Source organism: Cucurbita pepo, chromosome LG17, assembly GCF_002806865.2.
Source record: "Cucurbita pepo subsp. pepo cultivar mu-cu-16 chromosome LG17, ASM280686v2, whole genome shotgun sequence".
NCBI classification, from domain to species: domain Eukaryota; kingdom Viridiplantae; phylum Streptophyta; class Magnoliopsida; order Cucurbitales; family Cucurbitaceae; genus Cucurbita; species Cucurbita pepo.
The window spans coordinates 2,548,171-2,573,241 of NC_036654.1; the positions used below are offsets into that span (position 1 = coordinate 2,548,171).

The following is a 25,071-nucleotide window of genomic DNA, read 5'->3' on the forward strand; positions in this document are numbered from 1 at the left end:
GTGGAGAAAATGATGAGATCTTTACACTTAAGATTTATCACTTAAAAGTATAGAATCTAAATTTATATTTGGAGATTTAAGTATGGTGTAGGTATCATAGTGAGGTTGGTATAAGTTGTCTGATCTCTTAGAATTCTTAGTATATTTTATGGTTGCAACTTTGTCAAATCCAGCACAACAGAAACGATTTCTTGAGACAATTAGTGAGTAGATTTCTTTGTATCGTGAGTAGTTCATGACTCTGCAAATTTTTTGTCGTTGTTCTTAACATGGTCCTACATTTTTGAATCATGGAACATGGTTACGAGGCACACCATACTCCCATACTTTTCATGACTCATCAAGTGTCTCATAGGGTATATAACGTGAATATAATACCATAAGATACATGGATCATATAACTCTTAAAAGAAAACATCATCTATAATATAAATGTCGAAAACATTTAAAACATAATCATCTCTGAAAACACAGTCATAGTTTTATGTGTTTAAATACAAAATACTGAAATTTAGAGAAAATAAAAACAAATACAAAATAATTTAAAACAATCAAATGCAAAACAACATATTCTAACCGAAGACTAAAAATTTAAATATGAGTCTACCCTATGCACGTGCCACAATCTCTGCTCACGATGCCGTCGTCCTCCATTCATGTGCGCCTTACGTTTACTTGAAAAATGATGTGGCACACGACTTTAATAATTCAAAGAATACTCAGCAAGTGACCCCACCATAGGTAGCCATGTAAATGCAAACACATGCAATCATGCTCTTGGGACTTATATCTAACAAATATTGATCTCTTTTAGCTGTTTGTAATCGATTTCGTTTATCCCATTGTAATAAATAATTAAAAAAAACCGTTTTTTGTAATGCAAATTATTGAATAGAAATTTTACAATAATACTTAATCTTGTTCCTTTAGTTGGTAAGTGGTTATTTATATAATGTACTTGATGTTTGTTAAATGATAATGAAAAATTGAAAACAATACTAAAATTAAATATATATATATATATATATATATATATATATATATATATNCAACTGTCGCATTAAATTACAAAGCAAAAATCAATAATTCAAATTCCTCATTTATTGCAACATTTGTCCTTTTAAACATCAAAGTCTTTAAATTACGCCTACAAATGTTGATCATTTTGACCCTATTTTATTTATTTATTTATTTATTGTCTATTTAAAAATATATATATATATATATATACATATTTATTGACATTTTTCTTTACATCATCAATTTTTAAGAAAATATTAAAATTAGTTTAATTAATTTTAATTTGAAGCTGTCTATTCATATATATATATATATATTAGCTAATATGATGATATTTTCATAATTATTGTATTTAGAAAAAAAAAAATTAATATTGTTTTTTAAATGATGAAAGTTATAGGGCGGAATATTGGGCCTATATTTCAACCACATGAGTGGACACATTAACTAATTATAGATAAGGTTTCAAACATTTGAGCAACACTTTGCTCATACTTCAAATTAGGTTTTTTTTTTTTTTTTTTTTTTTTTTTTTTTTTTTTTTTTTTTTTTTTTTTTTTTTNTTCATATTTTCTAATAATTAAAATGTTCATAAATTTAATGTAACCCTTCATATCCAAAATCCAAACTTGGATTTGGAATACGTATTTCATTTACATTGGCTCCGACATTCTCCTGTCTTTTTTATACATGACTATGTTGTCTACTTGTCTTGCTTCTAAGAGTGAAAATTATCCCTACATACCAACACATTTCCTTTTATAACATGTTTTATTTTCACTCACATGCTCCCTGCTGTATTTTTTTCCTTTCTAATGATGTTTTTTTTTTTGATGACTCACCTTGGATGACGATAATCCTTCAACTTTTTAACAATCTATTACTAATGGAAGAAAACCATTTCAAACAAAATCCTCACCCTTATTGAAAATTTCCAACGAGCTTCGACATTAGTCTGTTGCAGCTCTTACTCCAAATTGAAACCATCGATTGATAATATCTTCATATTTGAACGTCTACATACTCCATCCAAGTCGAGAGAAAGAAGGAGAATAGAGAGAGGGTAATTTGAAGGGCCTTGGTCAAGCGGCGTATAAAAAAAAAAGAAAAAGGAAGGTGTGTACTATAGAGACTCAAGGTAGAGGTTTCAGAATTAAGATAATGACTTGATGGTGGCTATGAAGAAGAGAGGAAGAAGAGGGCAGAAACTGAGAATGCGGACTTTGGAGTGTACTTTAGAAGAAGAAAGAAAGAGAGGGGCGGAGACGAAGTGGGGTCTACGCCTTTTGGACTGGTTTGCTATCGAGAAAATGAGCACGAATAAGAATATCTCGAGCATATTTTGCAACTGAAGTTTATGCTGACGACTCCGAAGGAGCAGTAGGCGGAGCCCGTGGAGAAGTAGTCAACGTTATAGTAGGTGGTGAAGTTCTAATGGACAGAGAGGGAGCCACCCCAAAAGCAAGGGACGACGACAGTATTGAAGCCGGAAGAGTCTCCACAGTGGGCGAAGGAGCTGATTTTGGCGACGAGGCTAGTGGTGACTTGGTTGGTGAAGAGGCCAGTGCGGCATCCGGATTTCGAGGGTAAATCTCTGCAGAAGGTCAATAGGCTTCTCAAGATTCTGTATGTTTTCGATGAGAGCGCTGATGAGGATCCTGAGGTTAGGGTTTCTACGAAGGATGAAGGGAAGATTAGGAAGAAAATGAAAGAGGCTATGTTGGCTAAGGAAAAACCGATTGTGCTGGAAAATGTGAGGTTGTATGTACAGAGTATGGCGAAGGGTAATTTGGAGGTCAAGAAGGTGGAGTCGAAGAGTACTCAATCGGCTCCGCCTGCAACAGCCTAAAGATTGCCCCTATGACGTCAAATCCAGCAGTGGTGGAGAAGAAGATAGTAGAGAATTCAGAAGCTATTGAAAATAAAGGATTGGAATTGCTAAACCAACGCAGCTCTGATACCATAACAATATTTGCTAAAACCAACCCACTAAATAACAGTGAATTTTCTCTCCACTAAATAATGGTGAAATTCTCTCTTTATAATCATCCAATAAATTACAAAGAAAATTGGAAAAACAATCAATAGAATATCTTAATCATCCAATAAATTACAAAGAAAATTGAAAAAGCAATCAATAGAATATCTTACCTCTCGCGGTAGGAACAATTATCTAGATATTTATCTTTAATAAAAAAATAAAATATTATATATATATATATAATTTAGGACTAACTATCATTTAACACTTTTATATAAGAATGGATGTCTAGTTGAAAAATAATAATAATAAAGTCAAAACAAAATCACTCCTAAGAGTTAAAATGTCTAATTTTAAAATTTTAAAATTTAAATGCAATCAAATGGTAGGAGGCTAAGAACTCTTAAACACTAAATATGAATTTATTATACTCATTTTAAAGATTTAGAAATAAATATTGTAATTAAAAAAGAAACGGTAATAAATAAACACCCATTTTTTTATCTCTCAAATTTGACTCTCTTTCTTCATAGATGTCCATTTTTCTTGAGGGGAGCAAGAATTCCCCGAGAAGAGTACGTAGTACCTACCGCTAGCAAATATTGTAGTATGCTACGTATTATCGTCAGTCTTACAATTTTAAAATACGTGTATTAAAGAGAGGTTTTCATCAAGTCCACCCATAGCAAATATTGTCTGCTTTAGCTCGGGAAGAGAGTTCCACACTCTTTAAGGAATGTTTTGTTCTCTTTTTCAACAGATGTGGGATCTCACAATCCGCTTAGTATCTGGCTCTAATATTATTTCTAGTCGATATTGTCTACTTTAGTCGAAATGTTTCCTTCCTTTGGCCAAGTTAAAAAGTGGAAATAATTTAATTTTTGTAAACAAATTAAATAAGAAATAATTGCTGTCGGGAACTCAACTTCTGAATTGTGTACAAAGAACCCATGTCTAGATCTGCACGAAATTGGATAATTTTAATATAGAAAATGAAATGACAAAATGGGATGGGGAAGTCCTCTTAAGTCTCTGCTTTGTCGCCCTCTCTACATTCTCCCTTGTCAGATTGAAAGTTCAGTACAGAAATCTGGTATTGGATTAGATATGGTCCATGAATATTTTTACACTACAAACAAATTAGAAATCCAATCATTTCCCACTTTCTAAAATGCTTGTGAAATCACCAAATATAATTACGACTAAAAAATTATTTTCTTTTGAATTCCATCCTCATTTAATCCATATAGTTTCAATAAAATTTAAAATTGGTCACCTATTATAATTATCAGAGAAGTGGATTTATGCAACTAAATCAGGGAATAATCTCCCCAAAATTTGCTCTATAATCAATGATTAAGATTAATTAAGAAGAATGGGAAATGCACCACCTTCATTGTCTTGATTAAACACCAAAGGAGTGCAGTGCTGTGCTGTGCTGTGTTGTGGAGAACATAAAAAGTTCAATACCCTCACCTTTATTGAACTTCAATGGCCAATATTTGTTAGAAATTCCCTTCCAAAATAACACTCTCCCCACAAATCCTGGGCTGCAAACTCTTCAACTTCAGACTTTCACCCATACTCTTGAACCAAGCTTCCCACCTCCCACTTCGGCTCTCCTTCCATTGTGGCAACATTTCCACAACATACTTCTGCAACAATTTCTGCTCAATACCCTCCTTTAGAAGTTCTTCATGAACTCCCAACTCTCCTCTCACGTCCCACAACACACTGTTTAGTCCTTGGTTCTTGCAGTAATCTAGAATGTTCCCCAAACTTAACTGATCCACAACTACCGTTTCAATCCCCTTCTCGGCCACAGTCGCTTCTTTGTCGGTTAAGATTACTACTTCCGTAGTTGCATCTGTGATGCGAGGAATGTTGATCGAACCATCAGGACTCGGTAGAATGATCCAAAGGGGCTGCTTGGCTCCAAGTTCTTTGGATGCAGGAATTTCAAATTCCCCAGATGATGAGGTAGGAGAAATTAGAACAGCATTATATTCTTGCAGTAGTTGTGAATAGTAGCCACCAGCGTCTGCAGCTCCTTCCCCAACCTGATCTATAAAGCAGCCATTTACAGAGAGGGAGTACCTGTGGTCAATCAGGCGTCGCCATAAGTCAGCAGTTTAAAAAAAAACACATGAGATGAGACATAGATACGATATGACCCAACATTGTGACACGTTAGTTTACATGCTTATTATAAAGCATGCATTGTTTACAAATACGTATCATTTTTATACAATAAAGGAACTTAAATCTCAGTAAATCTATCCATTTATGTAATAAAAAGAAGTTCTATGTATTAGACTATCAAAAGTGTTTGGCATAAGTGAATGACTTAGGGATATTAACCCAAGTATTAGGGATTCATAGATGAGAAACTTTGACAAATGCAATTTTTCCAAAAATGGAATTTACCTCAAAGTAAGAAGAGGCTTCCCAGTCAAGATTTGATGAATATAAGCTTCATTAAGCATCTTGCAAGAATCTTCTTCCATCCTCACAGTCACATCAATTCCTGCATCTCTGAGTCGTTGGACACCTTTGGAAGCAACAATAGGATTTGGATCCACCATACCAATCACCACCCTTTTCACTTTGGCTTTTATTAGAGCCTCCGTGCACGGCGGAGTTCTTCCATGGTGATTGCATGGCTCTAAACTAACATATGCTGTCGCATTTTCTGCCAAATCCCCAGCTTCTCGCAGAGCAAATACCTAATCATTTCATTTCTTGCTTCAAAAAATCAGTGGCACTTTTAAATCACAAAACAGATGGGTAAGATCTTGTTTGATAACCTGTTGCAGTAATCTTTATAAAATATAAGCATATTTTTAGAATAAAGAAAATCTAAGAATAAGTCTTCTTTTTCAAAGTCTCACTCTTATTTCTCTTTTTTAAATTCTAAAATTTGTCTTTTTGTCTCCTAACTTTTTTGACTCAATTTGTTTTCTAAATCATCTCCTAATCTGTGTAGCCAAGTTCAATTTTGTCCATGATATTTAACCTCAATTTTTATCTTGTAAAGAATACTTTCTATTGACAATTTTTATTATGACTATAACAACGAAACATGGCAACATGATCTTAGTTTCATAGTTTCATACAAAACAAACAAAATTACAAAATGTCTCCAACGTTTATAGTTGGTTTCAATTTTGCTCCAAACATTTGAGAAGTTTCAATTTACCATCAATATTCTAATTTCCATTAAACATTAAACAAATGTGCTAACACAAAGGGGTTCTTTTCGAACAAGTTGAAAATTTGGGATAGAATACGAACTTCTTAAAAGTTAGTAACAAAATCATATCCAACCACCTAAAGGGCCTTTTGTGTAGTTCTTAATTTTTATCCACCTATCTCTTGCTTATCTAGCTCTTTCTCGACAACCCTTCTTTTCATCTTTCTCACTTTTCCTTTTTTTCTATCTTTTTCAATCTCTAAAATTATCTTTTAAAAAAAGTTGTCATACATTCTAGAAAAAGCATGAAACCAAGAATAAAAGCACAAAAAAAGATTCTATAGGTTATAAATAACTACAAGTTTTCACCTCTGTAAAGCCAAAACGCATAAACTCTGAAAAGAGTAAAGTTGTGGCGAGAAAATGGAATGGAATTAGAGATTTACCTCAGCATGAGGTTGACCTGCTTTAGGATGAAAGCCTTCGCCAACAATCTTCCCATTTTTAACAATTACACATCCCACCATGGGATTTGGGCTTGTGTGGCCAACAGCCTTCCTTGCAATCTCCAAAGACCTCCTCATGTAAACCTCATCATCAGCATCACAATCAGTGTCTTGAATCGCACTAACACATTTGGCGAAATGCCCTCTCCTACATCTCTCTGATTTAACCGTCCATTTCAGTGAACTCAAAACCCTAGATCTTGAGCAATCATAGAGCCCAAGTTCGTCGTTGTGATGGTAATGGTGATGGTGAATTGATGAATACTGAGGAAAATTAAGGGATATAGGTGGAGTAAATTTTGGAGTTGCATTCCTTCAACATCAAGTAAGAACAATCAGCAACACAACTTGAGTTTACATGAAAATTCCCTAGCAGAGCCTAAAAGTTAAATCAAGCCAAATTCTGCTCCATTTGTAATGTCTCCAGGACATTTAGAGAAATTCAAACTCAACAGAGTAGTAAAAACCGGGGAATTTCAAGTAAACAAAAAATGTAACGACCTGGAATTCGTTTCACCGTTTTCACAGAAACAATTCTCGAAGAAAATTCCAACATCACTTTCCACCGAACAAGCAGCGAGATGAAAATTAAATACAATGAAGAACAAAAACAGATCGCACCGAATCAAAATACTTAAATCAAGAAACGAGAACCAAAGGATACTAAAGGAATCGAGAAACAGAGCAAGTTCAAAGCAAAATTGTATCCATATCGACAAATCATAAAACATGATTCTTCTTACAGATTACGCGTTTTTGCAAGTGAGATTCATCGGAAAGTTCGGGAGGGGAAAGAAACTCACCAGAGGGAGGAGAAGGAACTGAGAGCCATGATTCGCGTCGCCATTCGGAGAAGCGAGAATCGCCCCTCCTTTCAACTCCCTTTTCATACAACTCCGCTCTTATTTATTTTAACAGATTTCTCTAATATTTCCCCCTTTTTTTTTTTTTTTTTTTTTTAAACTTTTTGACAAAAATAAGAACAGTTGACTGTGACCGTTGGTATCCTTATTATAATATAGTGCAGAGTTTAAATTCTTTGACAAAAAAATCTATAATTAATAAACACTTAATAATTCAACCAATAATTATACTTAATTCATATTATTCTTTAATTCAAAATATATTTAATAGCGGTGGTGAAATTCATACCCACAAGAAATTGTTCGTCTGGTGGATATCCACGGATAAAATATCTACTATAAACCAATGCATCAATCATGTAAGATAAACTTCAAGGAATATGTGAAGAAAATGTTACTCAAATTATTACGAGATGTTGCAATTTATGATTTGTTAAAGAAGAATCAAGCTCAATTTATTCCTGGGTAGTTACAAATTATGGGTGGATGATCATTTAGAGTTGTGATATTTGTTTAATGTATTTTAGGCATATTTACGTAGCTGCTAATTGTGGCCAATTGTGGCCGTAATGTATTTGTAATGACTAATTTGGTCATGAAGTACGAAAGTAATCACTCTTGGAATGCCTGATATAGTAAGGTTAAGGGTTTTCATTCTGAAGCTACATAAAAACATGTATGTTATGTTTGTACTTTGCGTTTTTTTTTTCTTTAGCCAATGACTAAGTTTGTTTGCAATTCGAAGTAATTTAGATGACATGTTTAGAATCATTCAAGCTTGACATGATCAACCTTATTTTTGGAGTGATTCGAAACTCAATCAAATATTCTCGTTTTGAGATATTTGATAAAAAAGATAATCTAAAATTTACTTTCACTCGAAGTGATTCCTCATCATTAGAGCTAAGTGTTCTTACTTTTTTTTTTTTTTTTTTTTTTTTTTNTGCGTTTAAGTTGCATGTTTAGAAAAGTACTGTCGCCTTTGTCCAAATCCACAAGTTGTTCAAGTTTGTTCACTCCTTCCTTTACTCTTGCAAGGTCCATTTCAAATTTTTCTTTTTACTCGGATGCAATATTTTGAAGTTGGGTTGTTTGCATATCTTTTTTAATTCGTACAACGTTAATTATTTCTGCGTGAAATGACACTTTTTTTCCTTTTGCTTGATTATGACGACGTTCAGGTTCAAATATGTCTACTAGTTGGCATTCCTAGCGTCTCCTCTCCCTACACATCCTTTGTAACGCGAAATGGTAGTAGTTCTAGTAGTGCTTTTACCTACTCGTCATTTGATGTCATCTTTTATAGAAGTTTCTACATCAAATCTTGTGGCATGATCTTTGTCCAACATAATATTCAAATCATGATAACAATGAAATGGTTTGCCGTGCTTGCCTTTTGCATCTGGAAGACCCTATGTGTAAAAAATGAAATATTAGCATATGCACTTGAATAATAATTTAAGTGTGGTTTTGCAATCTTACACTAGCCCATGCATTGAACATCTCCTTATCTGCATCGATGCACTTGAGCTCTTCATTTCGACCAAATCCAATACATGTTGGTCTGAACATCTCAATAAGTATCGTCTACTGTTCCTTGAGACTCTTGACCTTACGGTCCATAGTCTGTCCCTTTCAGATTGTAACTTAGTAACTTTTCTTTCATCAACCATTTTAGTTTTTATAGGTATCAAGGTGTCGTCTATTTTTGTGCATGATGCATGCATACTTTTGTGTTTTATTTTTATTAGCCCCTATCAGTATGACGTATGCATACACTATCTCAATAATTATAAGCTTGAAATTTAAAGATTTTAAGAGACATATTATACTAAAAAAAATACGAATTACAACTTGTAATAACACTTTGGAAAACATAAATTGTAACGCCTTAGTCCAACCAGCATGTAAACATATTAATATGATGTATGCATACGCCTTAGCCCAACTTGTAATATCCTTAGTCGAATTTGTACGTCTTCTTTCCATTCTCGATGTACATCAGAACATTGACTTGCGATCCACTTAAACTCCGATTTCCTTCATGAAATTTATGCGAAATTTCTCTAAGAACAACATATTAAAAATTCAGAACCTAAATCTAAGTAAAACTCGAGGATTTGAGGAAAAACTGAGAACAATAACTTGAAACTCTTACTTCTCAAATTTTATCGTTTTTGGAAAGATTTTGGTCATTCAAAAGCCCAATTCGACTCACCTGAGTCCATTGAACAGTTCTCGTGAAAGATCTTTGGTGAAATTCTAACTTCAAACCCTAACTCCCATTCTTTCATTTTCAAACGTGATCTCATTAGAGTTCCTACAAACCTTAAACTAGGAAAAACGGGTTAAAATGACCATTTTGCCCCTCGGTGGTGACATTGACGACTTTTTTCTAATTTTTTTTATTGCTTTTTTTTTTTTTGAATTTTTTAGATTTTTTAAAAGCATTTTTCTCTTCTACCTCATCTTGAACTTCGACCTCCGAAGCTCTCAACAAAATCTCGAAAATTCGAATCCTAAAAGGAAAAATCGAGAAATTACTCTTCTCAGGACTTAGGTGTTACAGGTGACCATCGTAGCCCATCGTCATTAATCCTTAGTGACTTTACTTTGGCAACTATTCATGCTGGCGATCAATTCCAACGACCACCCTCGACAACTATCATCGATGAACAACTCCAATCATAACTCTGACACCTCGGACGAAAATATTTTTAAATATAAATGTGAATTTATTAGTTCATAGTGATAGTTGTAGTAGCTGGATATAAAAATGCTTTAGAGAAAATGTAAGCAAATATAATAGTATTTTAATTATAAACTATTTTTTTATTAAAAAAATGCTTAAAAAAAACAATAATGTTTTTGAAAAACATTTATATTAAAAATCATGCTCAATTTGGTGAATGAACAAAAGCACAAAAAAAACAAAAAACAATACAAACAATTTTGTCTGTATTTACAAATTTATGGTTAAAATTAACAAGGCAAAACCAAATTCATAGACAAATTGATTTGTTTCTCCCTATTTTTGTTGCTTTTTGATTGAATTTGGGAGTCCCCAACAAAATCATACAGCGAAATTCATCATTGATCTGTTGTACTTTTCTGTAGAAGCCGCAATCGAGGTACCTACTTTTTGAAAGGGAACCTAGGATCGAAGCGACGACGAACAAATGCCATGGCCCTTCAAACAAATTGTCATCCACCGAGTTCGTTCTAGCGATCGATCGGTCCCAGAAGTCCCCATCATCGGTATCAATCGCTTCAATAATACTCGCTCTAAATTTTAAATTCCATTAGGAAAAATAATAGTTAATTATGAGAAGCTCGTGGAAACTTGGCATTTATCATGGTAGATGCTTGATTCCATTTGTGACATGGGCTTGACTGGCGTTGGCTGCGGCAGGTATACTTGCGTTTTCCACTCTCTTTCTCTCTGTTTATCTGTTGTTTATTTCCTTCTCTATTATTGTTGTTAATCTAAATGCAACTCGGCTGAAACCTTTCCCAGCTTGCGAAGATTTATCTTCCTTGGATGTCATCATCCTCCCATCTCTTGTCTCTATCTTAACTTCAATTTTTAAATTTTTTTTTTTATGTATGAATGAGCATTTTAGTGATGATTTAGGGTTTCCCAGTTGATTATCTGTGATGGGTTGTTGTGGTGCTTCTCTTTCTTGCAGGCTTTAGGCTGCTGATTGTTTAATGGTTTTGTTCTTTCACTTTATCATCCCCTTTCAGATGCCTGCCTTTGTTTGATTCATAAAATTTCTGGTTGTGTAAGGCTTATCACTCTGGAGTTCGAGAGAAACTCTCGGTGCTCTCTTCCAGTAGGTTTCTTTAGTATATCTGAGTTTCTTTTGGCAAATTCGAGTGTTCTGGGAAGAATTGGGAAGAACCCCAGGAAGTTTTAGACCCAGTTCCAGTTGAATTTCTTCATTTCTAGTCTTACTGTTAAGAACCCTTCTTTTGTTTGTTAAAAATTGTACTGTTTTTGGCATTCAAATACAGTTTTTCCTCTTTCTTTTTAAGCTCTTCTCTTAAACTGTCATTTTTAAATGTATTTGATTCTTATAACTTCATGTGTTCCTAGCCTCATTTTCTATGTCACTGGCCTGTTGTATTCCCGTCGCTGAAGGTGTCTACTGTATAGCATGTGCTCGTTGGTTGTGGTTGAAATTTCTCTATAATGCTGGCCATGAAAGTGAAAACTGGAGCCTGGCCACGACTGAGGAATTTGAACCTATTCCTCGCTATTGTCGATTAATTCTATCTGTCTATGAAGATGATCTCCGGAACCCACTTTGGGCTCCTCCAGGTGGCTATGGTATTAATCCTGATTGGGTACTACTAAGAAAGGATTATGAAGGAACTCTTGGTCGTGTTTCCCCATATATGATTTACGTTGATCACGATCACGGTGATGTCGTCTTGGGAGTTAGAGGGCTTAATTTGGCAAAAGAAAGTGATTATGCAGTCTTGCTAGATAACAAACTTGGGCAGACGAAGTTTTGTGGTGGGTATGTACACAATGGCCTTTTGAAGGCAGCTATATGGATCTTTGATGCAGAGTGTGAGGTTTTAAAGGAACTGGTTGAAAAGAATCCAGGTTACACTTTGACATTTGTTGGGCATTCCCTAGGGGCTGGAGTAGTGGCATTGTTGACGATAATTGCACTGCAGAAACAGGATAGATTGGGGAACATTCAGAGAAAGAGGATCAGATGCTTTGCTATTGCGCCTCCTCGGTGCATGTCGCTAAATTTGGCAGTGAGATATGCAGACGTGATCAATTCTGTAGTACTCCAGGTACAGTTATCAAATATGATTGCAATCAAACTTGTTTTCTCTGAATGTTTATAACTCATAGGTTTAAGATCTTGGAGATGGTATATTAAACAATTTTTTTTCTTTTTTTTTCGAGCTTCGTATAGAATTTAAACTAGATAGGTTCATGGCGGATGAATTCAGTGAAGGCCACTTGGATACGTTGTACAGAACTCTGTACTGTGTAACACATCATATTCAAAGCTTTTCATCAGTGAAAATGTACTGTATGGTTGATATAAAATGATTGAAACGCGTCAATATTGGAAATGCTTACTGAACTTGTAAACACAATCTTATTTTTCTATAAGAAACATTTTTTTTTATAGTATGAAATTATAAGAGGGGATATGAAGCAACATAATTCATATCATATCTTTAATATTAAAAACAACATATGGGAGGGTACTACCTTCTATGATATTTTCAGAGAAGCAAAGCTCAATGCTTGAAATTTCTGGACTATGGGTTGAAGATGTGTCGTTTGCTATGAAATGACGTCCCAAAAGAAGCATCGCTTTCATATGCTTGATGATGAACTTTGGATGTTGCATCTTACTTCTGCAGTATGCAGACATAAGATGATTGTGTGGTTTTGTTGACTATTTTTTCGAACACACGTTTAGTCTCTTGGAAGCAATAAATCTCTATTTATGCTGTACTCTTGGCATTAAATGATTATAGTCAATGTGCTTGATTGTGTTGTACCAGGATGATTTCTTACCTCGGACTACCACAGCTTTGGAAGATGTATTCAAATATCTTGTCTGGTACAATTACAATCTTGTTAGCACCTCTTTCTAAATTCTTTTAAAAATTCATGGACAAATTTTACATCTATGTTTCAACAAGCATGAATGGTAAAATTGTCAGGAAAAAAAAAAAAAAAAAAAAAAAAAGATTCCGTAGGCATTTGCTGAAGACTTCTTTCGTGTTAGTGAATTAAGCACTTTTGTTATATGCTAGATCTTTTACATCGTAATGATCGATTATCCTTGTCTGAACAGCCTACCATGTTTATTATGCGTGATGTGCTTGAAGGATACATGCACAATGGAGGAGAAGATGCTTAAAGATCCAAGACGCCTTTATGCACCTGGTCGTCTTTATCACATTGTTGAGCGAAAACCCTTTAGGTAAGAAAGGCTTTATTTAAGTTAAGGTAGTTCAAAGTTAGTTCAATTAGAAATGGTTCCTCACTTGGTGACATGATGATGCATTTTTTTACTAGATAGGGAACTCTCAGTTAAGTCATTTATTCTTTGCTCTTTTAGTTCCAACTGTTGATGAAGGTTATTGAATGCATTGGGTGCTCATTAACGCTTTCTTAATAATCGTATTCAGAATGTTATTCAACTTCTTTGTAAAAAATTGTTTAGAGATGAAAAGCTAAAAAACCAAAGAATCTGATTGGGTGGATTTCCAGTTTGTTTTATGAATGCTAGGAGGGATCTGAAGGAGAGTTAATGTAATGGTTCGAGTTTTGAAGAGCCCGGGTAGTTAGAATTAGCAGGACTCGCCTTTCGTATTTCTGTTGTGGTAACAATGTTATGTGACGTAATAAAAAGAAGGGAAAAAGGTCGATAGACGCTTACCGAAGACCTTAGTGTGTTCAAACTTTCCTCAAGTCTGGTATCCTTTGTACTGTACTCTACGTTTCCCTTTTGTACTGTAACAGTGGGTGTTGCTCCATGATTGAGGAGGTCCTCTTGAACCCTCCTTCTCATGATAAAGGGGAAGAGTCCCGTGGCAGACTCGTTTTTTTTTCCCGCTATTTTGTGGGGCATTTTGCTTTAGAGGAATAGTAAAATCTTTAGAAAGTCCGAGAGGTCTTGTGGGCATCCGTTAATCGAACTTTTTCGTAACTACCAGTTTGGTCTCGTTCTTTTGGATTGGGGTCCGTTCTTCTAATTAGCTTTGAGGTTTGTTTTTTTGTAGGTCCTTGTGCATCCTTCTCTCACTGAAAGCTTAGAGTTCTTTTCTTTTCTTTTTTTTGGCTGATCTTGTTAGATTTCTTTTAAAATATCATTGTCCATTTTCAGGATAGGAAGATTTCCTCCGGTTGTGAAGACAGCAGTGCCTGTAGATAAGAGGTTTGAGCATTTAGTCCTTTCTTGCAATGCTACTTCAGACCATGCTATCATATGGATCGAGAGAGAGTCTCAGAAGGCTCTTGATGTAAGTCATCTTTTGCCTCTTGCTTCATCAGTAAAACAAGATTATATTTTCTAGTTTAGATGGGGAATCGCTGGAAGTTCCCAACCACATTTTTATGATATGTTTGTGATCATGAACTCACTTACGTATTAGTTAATATATTCGAGTCCTTGGTACCAAAGTAATTGACATGGCCGAGCGTCTGCATGTGGCTATTTGACATCACATTAACGAGCTACATGTTGGACAGCTTGTCCATCCTTTTACCGCACAAGTATTTCTGATGATTCATTTAAGTTTTGGTAGGTTAATAGAATTTGCATCAGCTGAAATGGGTTGAAAAAAGTTAAATGTCTTTTCCTTTCCCCAGATCATGTTGGAGAATGATAAAGCCTTGGAAATCCCAGTGCAGCAGAGGATGCAACGGCAGGCTTCGGTAGAACGAGGACATGGCGAAGAATACCAGGCAGCTCTCGAGCGAGCTGCTGCATTGGAAATCCCTGATGTAAACTTACCACCCTCCTATGGAACGTTCAATGAATTGGAAGAAGGTGAGAATTCTAGCCAATCAATCGAAGATGCATTGGTAGCATCATCGACAAAACGAAGGGATCGATGGGATAAATTCATAAACCAGTTTTTCGACGTGGATCAGTCTGGTAAAATGGTGTTCAAGAAATCTTAAGCCTTTCTGAATTATGAATTCTTAGGAGGAAGTAGAAGCTGCAAAGTTTCATTTTTTTTTTTACTGTAAAAAGAAACAGAGATTTAGTAGATGCCTCATTTGTTCCTTGAATAGCACTGATAGAGTTTTTTTTTTTTCCTTTTTCTTGGCTTTGATTTGCTTTGCTTAATTTGGTAAGCAAAAGCCTTAGTCTAGAAATGATGTTGTGGTAAAATGGATTGTTATCATTTATTATTTTATAATAGTGAATAAGATGTTGAGAATATTCTTGACATGTCCAAGAAAATGGCCTCTTGCATCCATTGTAAAAGGGTGATTATCATTAGTAATGCATAAAACACCATTTACAAGTGCTGTTTTGTCGATCAAATCATTGCAACAAATAACATCGATTACCCTGATCTGCAATGTGTTGACAACTTCCAATGTTTGTGGAGAGATTAATTGTACATCTTCTTGCTGGCTATACCTGGAGATCATGAACAGATTCTCCTGCATTTGCAAAGCAACAGTTCCAATTTATATGTTTTCTCTCTTATCAAGTCTATATCAACATGTTAGAATAGGATTTCGCAACGAGAAGAAGCGGACGAGAGCTTTACCGTGCATTCTCTTGACAAATCGTTCAAACTCCACGAGGTTATGTCTTTCCAAGAGAAGTGGAGTGAGCTTGTTATAGATAAAGGATGACAAATATCTCCCATCTGGATCGTCCAGGGGCTTGGCATTATCCAATATCTTGTTATAACCTACCCTGTCGAGGAAAGGAAGAGCGTTCTCACTTACAACTTCTACACCAACGTCCCGTGCAGCATATGTCACCTGGATTGTTGGAGAGCGATTTTGCGAAAGCAGAGAAAACATAGGGAGTGAGGAAGTGTCAAACAAGATTTGAAGTATGATTTCTCCTGGTAATATATAGGTAGAAAATAAGGTATACGAGCGGTATTAGAAAATTTGAGTCAAATATCATGTTCTTACTTGCCAGACTACTGCCTCGGGATCAGACGACGTATTTGCGATGTTTTCTTGCTGATCTAACATGTGAAATCCAGCAGAAGTGAAGTTCAAAGAAGCAGAATGTTTCTTCAGCATTGCCATAATTGCAGCATAGCCATCACGATTGCAAGGGTTATAGAACCCAGCAGTCAATTCAGCCGCATGACTTGCTGTCTTGTACCACCAGTGAATACCTGAAAGCTGCTCAGCAATTAAAATACAGTAGGTGTATTAAGCCAGCTACAGAAAACTCGAAATTTCGACCGGTTCAACTTTTAAACAGAAGTCTACAATAGAATGTAAGAAAAATACTTCAAAGAAACCTTATTGCCTACAAAGCTCACCTACCTTGGCAACAATGTGGGTTCCTTCAAAGGCTAACTTTGCCAGATAAAGTACTAGATCACCGTGATCTACTAAAACTTGGGAGTACCAATTAAGGAAGAATCGACCGTAGTAGCCATCATAATCACCACCATCACAAAAGAAACCTGTTTCATGTGGCCGAGAGCTATAGGAACCAGCATTATCTGGCCCTCTGGCCCAGAAGGAGTGTCCCCTCGCTTCTGCTGCTTTCCTCAAATATTTCAACAAATACTGATCATAACACTGAAATGAAGAAACTTTTAAAATCAGACTTGTTAACAAAAGGTTTAGGCTGCAGAGATGTTAGTAGCAACAAATCGTAGAGTAGGTTCGAGGGGAAAGACACGACTTGTTACATCAAAAAGATTAGGGGGATCATTCTCAATTCCCCGAGTAAAAAAGCATTCTGTTTTTTTTTTTTTTTTTTTTTTTTTTTTTTTTTTNAACAAATTTCATTGATGAATGTAATAATGGAAGGTGGATTACAAGAAAGCTTTCCAATTCAAAATAAAAATCGTTCCAAACAGTAAATTTAACATTTAAGAAAGAATAAGAATCCACAAAATTGCAAATTTGAAGTTCTGATTGCAAGAAAATCTTATAACATTACATAGTGCAGCATATTACCTGGAATTCACCAATGCCGGGATATCTCCAGCCATGCTTAACAGGACAGGATGGAAATCTAAGCTCTCCACATGGTCCCAAACCGACTTCAATTGTCGTGATGACACCATCTTCGAAGAAATCATTAAATTCAACACGAAAGCTTCTCATGTAGTCAAAATAAACCTATATGTATTCACCAATGAAAAAAAAAGTTAACATTATGAAATTCGCCGATCCATGTAACGAGGAAAATTCGTAACGGATTTGATGTTTGGCAATAGAGGCTTTTGTTTCAATAAGAACACACACATGGCACTGGTTCAACAGACACCAATGATAAAATAAGCATGCTAGGGAGGTAATGGATCAAGCCGGACTTAGTTGTTTGGTTTCAAGTATCCTCATGTTCAATTCATATCTTTACAATAAAACATGACCTCATAATAATCTTTTATTAAAGTTACCTCAAGACCTGTACGGCCTTTTAACACTCGCTCCTTATCGACTCCCCATGAGAGACATTCAGGATTGCGTCTTCCCTCCCTATCAGTAAAGAATATGTCAGGATTACTCCGACCAATTTCAGCTACCCAATGAGGTAGCGGAATACAAACATCATCACCAACATTGCCTCCACATTCATGAAATGATAGCACAACCTGAATTGTATAACCCAGATAAAAATTTTCAATTAACAAAAACTTTTAGAATATAATTCAAAAAACTACATATAAGATGCTGATGATTGAAAAGATGTTGAGTCTAATAATGCAGGTAGATTTCAAGTCTAAGATGAAAGCAAGCAGGAATTCTAACAAAAGTTCAGTAGGAATTTTAACCAACCTCCTAAAAATTGGCTGAAACAAAAGTTCACCAAGTCAGTAGATATCGATACATCTCTTGGATGTTAAGCAAGACCAAGAAATTTATAATTTCTTTATGTTCAAAGATATCTACTTAGTCGAAGTGAAACTAAATTATTCAAACAATCTATACAAGGGGAAATAAATATGAGAGTTTGTAAGACTTCCCATCTTTGTAGCAAAATGCCTGTTTATGTGGAGAAGATAACTTACAAATTCAGCCAATAAATTTTCCTAGTGAAGACATTCCATACCAGAAAGCAACCTTCTATTGTAAACGAAGTCAACTTCACAAGAACAATTTAAGTATGAGTTACAACTGCCAATTGCCTTCCAATTCATTAGTCTGATATGATGGCTTACCCAATTCATTTGTTGTGAGGGAATAGCTATCATAAAGATTTTCAACATTTTTCAATATCATGAAGCCGTCAAACTATGCCAAAGAAGAAACTGACAAGTACTATTACCAATTGCAGGTGTCCACCGAGGTGATTCAATGTGGGTGGAAGTTTTTATTTAAATAATGTCCCGCCCTCCAATAGCTTACATCCTACATGCTAAGTATCACGCAAGAGCAAAAGATACACTCTCTGGTTTAAGGCTACATAACTAGAGACGACTCCAAAAAAGTTTGTAAATCAGTTTTTAAAAGTTATGTAATGCGTATTGTAATGTATTGTGAATTATAAAATTTTATCATAGACTTGAAAAATTAAAATTTTAAATTGCTCTACAGAGAACGTAATCAAGTATTTGAAAGTTTCTTTCTTTTTTCCCCTTAAAAGATTATTATAAAGAGAAGATTAAGAAAGATATGAGAATGAACGGTTGAGCATTGTTGAGAGGGAGTCCCACATTGACTAATTTGGGGAACAATCATGGATTTATAAGTAAGGAATACATCTCCATTGGTATAAGGCCTTTAGGGGAAGCCCAAAGCAAAGTCATGAGAGCTTATTCTTAAAGTGGACAATATCATACCATTATGGGGAGTCGTGATTCCTCACATGAACTATGACCTGACCTTAACATTAGGAGACAAACATAACTATCATGAAAATGAAAGCAAGAGAGTCAAGGTGATATGAGACAATATCTTCACCTGTAATTTGAGCTTCAATTCATGCACCATCTGAAAAAGTCTCCTGTAGCCATTCCAATTATATTCCTGTGGAGAATGAGCTTCAACTATCCCCCACCAACAATCAACCATGACACCATCGATATTTACTGATTTCAGCAGCCTTAGCTGCTTTAGCAATCCATCTGGATCAACTAGCTCACACTTCATATTAATGACACCCAACTATCACCAAAAAAAGGGACATGTAAATAAGTAACTCCAAAATATAATGCATAGCAGCAGCAATCTCCAACAACGACCCCATTTTTGTCAACACCAAAAGATGCTTTCCAACAGAAGGCCGAATCGTAGAGTAACTCATGGGGAACAGAACTTTGAAGGGCACCTACCGGTAGCATCACATAAACTGGAATGTAAGCACTCCCAGCAAAGTCACGTTCGGGTAATTTTGGTGTCATTTCAACAATCTACAATGAACAATACATTATTTAATTTTCAATATATTGGTACAGAAAGCACTTGAAATAAGGAGTTCAAAGTACTAATTATCACTTTCTATGCTTTAAGTAGAATAATATGCTACGTGTTTTTTTATACTTGAAATCCTTAGATAAGGCGATTAAAATCAAGCGTGGAATAAGTCCGGTGTTTATTATGCATCATCCACCACCGTCGTGCCTCTACCACAGTGCATTCATAGTGAGGAATGAGAAATATCTATGTGATTAATCAGTGTCAAAGCACGAGCAAGAACGACAAGAACAAACCCGCATATGGACACAGAAACAACCAATTTGACTACCTGCATTCCATCTACAACATCAACTGAACTACTGATGAGAGGATGACTAGCTGACTGTTCTCCAGCATCTCCCACCAGGGATGAACTTTGACATCTAGCATTTGGGGAAGCATCATACGGTGGTGAATTAGGCATAAAAACACCTTTCATCCGACATGCATTGTTTTCCGGCAAGCTCTTAGAGCCACAACCGACTCCCCTAGTGGAGCTTGGTGGAGTTTGTCGAGAGGCCATATGGGAAGAAGATGAAGCTACTGCAGCAGAACCTCCATTAGCAGGTTTAGGGACCTGTAAAAGTTGAAGAAAAATGTTCCCATTTGGGTATTTCCTGATATCTGTTAGAGGTAATATACAAGGAATGTTGATGCACAAGTTTCACAATTAAGCTGGATGATGCTTATTTCATGAGTGAAATTTTCACTTATAGAGGAATGGCTACCTCGAGTAACAACTACCTGAGATCTTGAAGGAAACGTGGTTCCATCTGGAAGAACTACCCAACCAGCTTCTGTAGCCAGAGCTGCAATCACATCATTGATATCTGCCCTAACTCTAAGATTATAATTACCATGCCGCCGAAGACCTGCCAAGATCCTGGCAGTGATTGCCCTTCGATGCCGCTCTCTCAGTTTCGTTCTCTCTTTCTCTTCCAGCGGTCGACACCTACGGCCACCCCCAGGGGTGCCCAATTGTTCTTGCACATGGTGCTGTTCAAACTGGTTGTTGTTGCTACCACTCGACACCATTCCTCCATCATCCCCAACTATTAACGAAGTACGAATCCGCCTCTCCCCATCGTCTTCTTCACCATCCTCCTCTTTTACATCCATCTCCACATCTTCATCATCATCTTCCTCACTCGTGCCTATCATTTTTTGCATATTTGTTGCCATAATCACGTTGTTTCAAAATAATATACTGGAATTCCACTATTTCTCAATCTAGCAACAATTATTGTCCAGATAACGTGTTAGATATGGTACCACTACCACTATGCGCTTGGACTTCTCTACAAAGCTGGCAGGAAAAAGTACACTGCCAACAAAATCAAACAAGAAATTAACTATTACATGTCGAACTTCTAACATATAAACATCCAATAAAAATTCAAAACAATTTTAGAGTTTGAAGATTTCAAACTTTCAGTCAAGTTAGAACATTGAAATTCAACATATTACATCTTTAATGCATCAACGAGACAGAACAAGAAACTAGTTCAATTTTCATGGAACGTTGAAACATCATGCCTTGTTGGCTAGAAATATTCTGCTATTCATTTGATTTAAGACTACACAGTCCGAAAAGAATTCGATATCTATTCTATCATCCATAAACACCATGACAAGTTAACTTCTGAAAACACAGATTGTATACAAGGGAGTCTGATTCGAGCGCATAAGTAGCTTAAACTTCTCGAGAATGAAAGCTGCAGTACTTACCTTAAGTACGTCACGTTTGATTTTCATCGCACAAGCTCTACCAGCACCAGCAGAAGGCACGCATGTCTCCAAAGCCTGAAACCAACTGATTTCTTCACACATTTCAAATCTCAGTTCCGAATTCTGGAAGAACAATTAAATAGTAAAAACCAAAAAGAAAAAAAAAATCGGTATGAACACCTAAATCTCCAATAAAACCTAAAAATTTTCTGGCGGAAATGACGAAACCTTTCCAGCGAAAGGCAAGGTACTTCAGAATCGATTTGCCGTCAATCAGGCAGGGTCCGACCGGAGAAGAGTCAAGGAACATGGGTTCGACAGTCCACGGCGATTCACTGGTCCGGCGAGAAAGAGAGCGAGAGGGAGAGAGAGATTGATTCTCAAGCGTGCGAGCATGCGAGGAGGAGGATCTTCGCACGCGCGCGCGTGTGGAGGTGTGGCACGAATGAGGCGTGTAAGGGTATAAGCGTGAGAGGGGGATGGGGTGTGCCCCGTGTGGGTCACACGTGCTTTAAAGCGCGTTGGCTAAACTCCTATCTCCAACATGGGATTTTCATGTTTCTCCTTGCCTTCGAATACGCACAAATCGTGTGACGTGGACAAATTGTGTGAACCATGGATTTCTTTTCAAGGGATTTATTAAAATTTTTTTTTTTTTTTATTATTTTAATATTTATTTCTACACTTTTAAAAATAAAATTATGTTTATTGATTGAATGTCTCTTTGAAAGTGACTTCGCCTCAATTTGATTTAATTATTTATTATTTTAAAATAATATTTACTTATAAATTGTTTACTCAACCATTCAAATATAAATAATTCTTTTTTATATAATAACTCTTCTAAAAAAAATTATAAAAATAAATTAAGATAACTTACTCGCTCCTCCTTCTTCTATTTCATGAAATAAATAAATATTTTTTTAAGTTAGAATTTTTTTTTTCTCTTCCTCGATGTTCTAAGTAGTTGTGAATGTATACATCTAGCCCTAACATGATTATATTATTTCGGAGTTGTGGCAAGAAGAAGTGCCTAATCTAATTCTAGTCTTATCTCTTGATCGAATAGAATTGTTTTATCACATTGGTTATAGAGATTTATATTTCTTTTAAATAAATTTGAATGCATTATACCTAATTTGATTTTAAAGTGTACCCATTAAAAACTTAAATATTCGTATGAATTTGCAACAGTATGCCTTCATCCTTCCACTTTGAAACTAACGTCGACATACATATGTAAACAAACTCGGATCAGTCTAGAATTTTAGAAACTCAAGTCATTACGTCTATGTTAACTAAAATCATCAGAGCATGACTCTAGTTGTATAGTACAATAGAACTAAACTACAGAAAAAGAAAAACTACTATCACAAACTCAAACTTCACGACTTCACGACTTAATGTTAAAACCACTTTATATCCCAAATAAAACTTCACACCTCATAAATTTAATGAAATGCATTTAACTTGCACCACACACTTAAATTTTTTATTTATATATCTCTTTTATTCAACTAAATAAATTAAACTTTTTATTTTTTTATTATTAAACAAAAAAAAAAAAAAAGACAAAAGATTCTCCTAACGTAAGAAAATAAATAAATAAAGTAGATTCTCCCTTGTTTTTTTTTTCAATAAAATAAAATAATTAAACTAAATTTTACTTATATTTTTAATAAAGTAAATAAATAAATAAACTTTACAAAAATAAACAGATAATATAATAAGAAATTTTGTTGTAGTAAAATCGGTTAGGATACTTGCTCTCACACTCGTTCAGGTCCCGACAAAAGAATTTGAATTTTCGTTTATTATTATTATTTTTATTTTGAAAAAGAACCGTGATATCTGGACACTCCTTTGTAAATATACCTTAGAAAAAATAAATAAATAAAATCATAGCAACTGATCGATGGGCAATTTCGTTATAGTCTAGTTGGTTAGGATACTCGGCTGAGCCGAGAGACCCAAGTTCAAGTACCGGCAACGGAATTTGAATTTTCGTTTATATTATAATTATTTTTCTTTTGAAAAGGAACCGCGCGAGGTCTCGGGAGTGCCTTGTAAATCTACCTTGAAAAAATAAAAAAAAATAAAATCATAACGACTGATCGATGGGCAATTCCGTTGTAGTCTAGTTGGTTAGGATACTCGGCTCTCACCCGAGAGACCCGGGTTCAAGTCCCGGCAACGGAATTTTAATTTTTCGTTTATCATTATTATTTTCCTTTTGAAAAGGAACCGTGGAAATCTGCCTTGGAAAAATAAAAAAAGTAAAATCATAACGACAGATCGATGGGCAATTCCGTTGTAGTCTAGTTGGTTAGGATATTCGGCTCTCACCTGAGAGACCTGGGTTCAAGTCCCGGCAACGGAATTTCAATTTTTCGTTTATCATTATTATTTTCCTTTTGAAAAGGAACCGCGCGACGTCTCGGCAGTGCCTTGGAAATCTGCCTTGGAAAAATAAAAAATCTGCCTTAGAAAAATAAAAAAAATAAAATCATAACGACCGATCGATGGGCAATTCCGTTGTAGTCTAGTTGGTTAGGATACTCGGCTCTCACCCGAGAGACCCGGGTTCAAGTCCCGGCAACGGAATTTCAATTTTCGTTTATCATTATTATTTTCCTTTTGAAAAGGAACCGCGCGACGTCTCGGCAGTGCCTTGTAAATCTGCCTTGGAAAAATAAAAAAAATAAAATCATAACGACCGATCGATGGGCAATTCCGTTGTAGTCTAGTTGGTTAGGATACTCGGCTCTCACCCGAGATACCCGGGTTCAAGTCCCAGCAACAGAATTTCAATTTTTCGTTTATCATTATTATTTTCCTTTTGAAAAGGAACCGCACGACGTTGGAAAAATAAAAAAAATAAAATCATAACGACCGATCGATGGGCAATTCCGTTGTAGTCTAGTTGGTTAGGATACTCGGCTCTCACCCGAGAGACCCGGGTTCAAGTCTCGACAACGGAATTTCAATTTTTCGTTTATCATTATTATTTTCCTTTTGAAAAGGAACCGCGCGACGTGGGAAAAATAAAAAAAATAAAATCATAACGACCGATCGATGGGCAATTCCGTTGTAGTCTAGTTGGTTAGGATACTCGGCTCTCACCCGAGATACCCGGGTTCAAGTCCCAGCAACAGAATTTCAATTTTTCGTTTATCATTATTATTTTCCTTTTGAAAAGGAACCGCACGACGTTGGAAAAATAAAAAAAATAAAATCATAACGACCGATCGATGGGCAATTCCGTTGTAGTCTAGTTGGTTAGGATACTCGGCTCTCACCCGAGAGACCCGGGTTCAAGTCTCGACAACGGAATTTCAATTTTTCGTTTATCATTATTATTTTCCTTTTGAAAAGGAACCGCTGCCTTGGAAAAATAAAAAAAATAAAATCATAACGACCGATCGATGGGCAATTCTGTTGTAGTCTAGTTGGTTAGGATACTCGGCTCTCATCCGAGAGACCGACCCGGGTTCAAGTCCCGGCAACGGAATTTCAATTTTTCGTTTATCCCATGTATGTTGTATTTGTAAGGTAGACTATGTATGTTGTATTTGTAAGGTAGACTATGTATGTTGTATTTGTAAGGTAGACTATGTATGTTGTATTTGTAAGGTAGACTATGTATGTTGTATTTGTAAGGTAGACTA

The 25,071-nt window shown here is 35.5% G+C and overlaps 3 protein-coding genes and 8 non-coding genes across 18 annotated transcripts; 9 read left to right on the forward strand and 2 right to left on the reverse strand.

Annotated features, from left to right (window-relative positions):
- Positions 1–4,302: 4,302 nt before the first annotated feature.
- On the reverse strand, positions 4,303–13,132 carry LOC111778568 (riboflavin biosynthesis protein PYRD, chloroplastic). 2 transcript variants are annotated; one of them, XM_023658478.1, is made up of 6 exons: positions 13,128–13,132; positions 7,685–7,690; positions 7,504–7,599; positions 6,641–6,964; positions 5,429–5,727; positions 4,303–5,098 (listed from the first exon to the last, which is right to left on the reverse strand). In XM_023658478.1, exons 3-6 carry the CDS (start codon positions 7,588–7,590, stop codon positions 4,507–4,509), a joined length of 1,302 nt encoding a protein of 433 aa, XP_023514246.1. In that variant the 5' UTR covers positions 7,591–7,599; positions 7,685–7,690; positions 13,128–13,132; the 3' UTR covers positions 4,303–4,506. The 2 variants fall into 2 exon arrangements, with proteins under 2 accessions (XP_023514246.1, XP_023514245.1); XM_023658477.1 differs by lacking the exons at positions 7,685–7,690; positions 13,128–13,132 and having other exon boundaries at positions 6,641–7,013.
- Positions 10,552–15,501, forward strand: LOC111778567. Of its 3 annotated transcripts, none has more exons than XM_023658475.1 (6): positions 10,552–10,975; positions 11,253–12,378; positions 13,108–13,166; positions 13,404–13,532; positions 14,439–14,574; positions 14,924–15,501. In XM_023658475.1, the coding sequence occupies exons 2-6, from the start codon at positions 11,674–11,676 to the stop codon at positions 15,236–15,238; spliced, it is 1,344 nt and encodes a 447-aa protein (XP_023514243.1). In that variant the 5' UTR covers positions 10,552–10,975; positions 11,253–11,673; the 3' UTR covers positions 15,239–15,501. The 3 variants fall into 3 exon arrangements, with proteins under 3 accessions (XP_023514243.1, XP_023514244.1, XP_023514242.1); XM_023658476.1 differs by having other exon boundaries at positions 11,663–12,378; XM_023658474.1 differs by having other exon boundaries at positions 10,552–12,378.
- Positions 15,502–15,536: 35 nt separating this feature from the next.
- LOC111778565 (beta-amylase 7-like) lies at positions 15,537–21,837 on the reverse strand. 5 transcript variants are annotated; one of them, XM_023658468.1, is made up of 13 exons: positions 21,632–21,793; positions 21,404–21,526; positions 20,948–20,999; positions 20,420–20,829; positions 19,965–20,252; positions 19,552–19,629; positions 19,181–19,384; positions 17,677–17,871; positions 17,231–17,395; positions 16,582–16,846; positions 16,220–16,431; positions 15,841–16,060; positions 15,537–15,730 (listed from the first exon to the last, which is right to left on the reverse strand). In XM_023658468.1, the coding sequence occupies exons 2-13, from the start codon at positions 21,503–21,505 to the stop codon at positions 15,702–15,704; spliced, it is 2,220 nt and encodes a 739-aa protein (XP_023514236.1). In that variant the 5' UTR covers positions 21,506–21,526; positions 21,632–21,793; the 3' UTR covers positions 15,537–15,701. The 5 variants fall into 5 exon arrangements, with proteins under 5 accessions (XP_023514236.1, XP_023514235.1, XP_023514237.1 ...); XM_023658467.1 differs by having other exon boundaries at positions 16,220–16,438; positions 16,586–16,846; positions 21,632–21,791; XM_023658469.1 differs by lacking the exon at positions 21,632–21,793 and having other exon boundaries at positions 16,220–16,438; positions 16,586–16,846; positions 20,420–20,999; positions 21,404–21,488.
- Positions 21,838–23,529: 1,692 nt separating this feature from the next.
- Positions 23,530–23,602, forward strand: TRNAE-CUC. Its single transcript has one exon. It is a non-coding gene; the product is annotated as a tRNA-Glu (tRNA).
- Positions 23,603–23,710: 108 nt separating this feature from the next.
- Positions 23,711–23,783, forward strand: TRNAE-CUC. Its single transcript has one exon. It is a non-coding gene; the product is annotated as a tRNA-Glu (tRNA).
- A 151-nt stretch (positions 23,784–23,934) lies between these two features.
- On the forward strand, positions 23,935–24,007 carry TRNAE-CUC. The gene has a single exon. It is a non-coding gene; the product is annotated as a tRNA-Glu (tRNA).
- Positions 24,008–24,135: 128 nt separating this feature from the next.
- TRNAE-CUC lies at positions 24,136–24,208 on the forward strand. The gene has a single exon. It is a non-coding gene; the product is annotated as a tRNA-Glu (tRNA).
- A 103-nt stretch (positions 24,209–24,311) lies between these two features.
- On the forward strand, positions 24,312–24,384 carry TRNAE-CUC. Its single transcript has one exon. It is a non-coding gene; the product is annotated as a tRNA-Glu (tRNA).
- A 103-nt stretch (positions 24,385–24,487) lies between these two features.
- On the forward strand, positions 24,488–24,560 carry TRNAE-CUC. The gene has a single exon. It is a non-coding gene; the product is annotated as a tRNA-Glu (tRNA).
- A 103-nt stretch (positions 24,561–24,663) lies between these two features.
- Positions 24,664–24,736, forward strand: TRNAE-CUC. The gene has a single exon. It is a non-coding gene; the product is annotated as a tRNA-Glu (tRNA).
- A 101-nt stretch (positions 24,737–24,837) lies between these two features.
- TRNAE-CUC lies at positions 24,838–24,914 on the forward strand. Its single transcript has one exon. It is a non-coding gene; the product is annotated as a tRNA-Glu (tRNA).
- The last annotated feature ends 157 nt before the right edge of the window (positions 24,915–25,071 follow it).

Bases quoted from the DNA above. Each gene is read 5' to 3' on its own strand.
- LOC111778565 (XM_023658467.1), bottom strand. From the start codon at position 21,505: ATGTGTGAAGAAATCAGTTGGTTTCAGGCTTTGGAGACATGCGTGCCT. The intron at 21,000-21,403 runs GTAAGTACTGCA...TTTTGTTGGCAG, and splicing joins TCAAACGTGACGTACTTAAG to TGTACTTTTTCCTGCCAGCT. The intron at 16,439-16,585 runs GTAGGTGAGCTT...ATTGCTGAGCAG, and splicing joins GAACCCACATTGTTGCCAAG to CTTTCAGGTATTCACTGGTG.
- LOC111778567 (XM_023658474.1), top strand. From the start codon at position 11,674: ATGTCACTGGCCTGTTGTATTCCCGTCGCTGAAGGTGTCTACTGTATA. The intron at 13,533-14,438 runs GTAAGAAAGGCT...GTCCATTTTCAG, and splicing joins GTTGAGCGAAAACCCTTTAG to GATAGGAAGATTTCCTCCGG. The intron at 14,575-14,923 runs GTAAGTCATCTT...TCCTTTCCCCAG, and splicing joins AGTCTCAGAAGGCTCTTGAT to ATCATGTTGGAGAATGATAA.
- LOC111778568 (XM_023658477.1), bottom strand. From the start codon at position 7,547: ATGGCGACGCGAATCATGGCTCTCAGTTCCTTCTCCTCCCTCTG. The intron at 5,728-6,640 runs GTAAATCTCTAA...TGAAATGATTAG, and splicing joins CAGGTCAACCTCATGCTGAG to GTATTTGCTCTGCGAGAAGC. The intron at 5,099-5,428 runs GTAAATTCCATT...GATTGACCACAG, and splicing joins AAGCCTCTTCTTACTTTGAG to GTACTCCCTCTCTGTAAATG.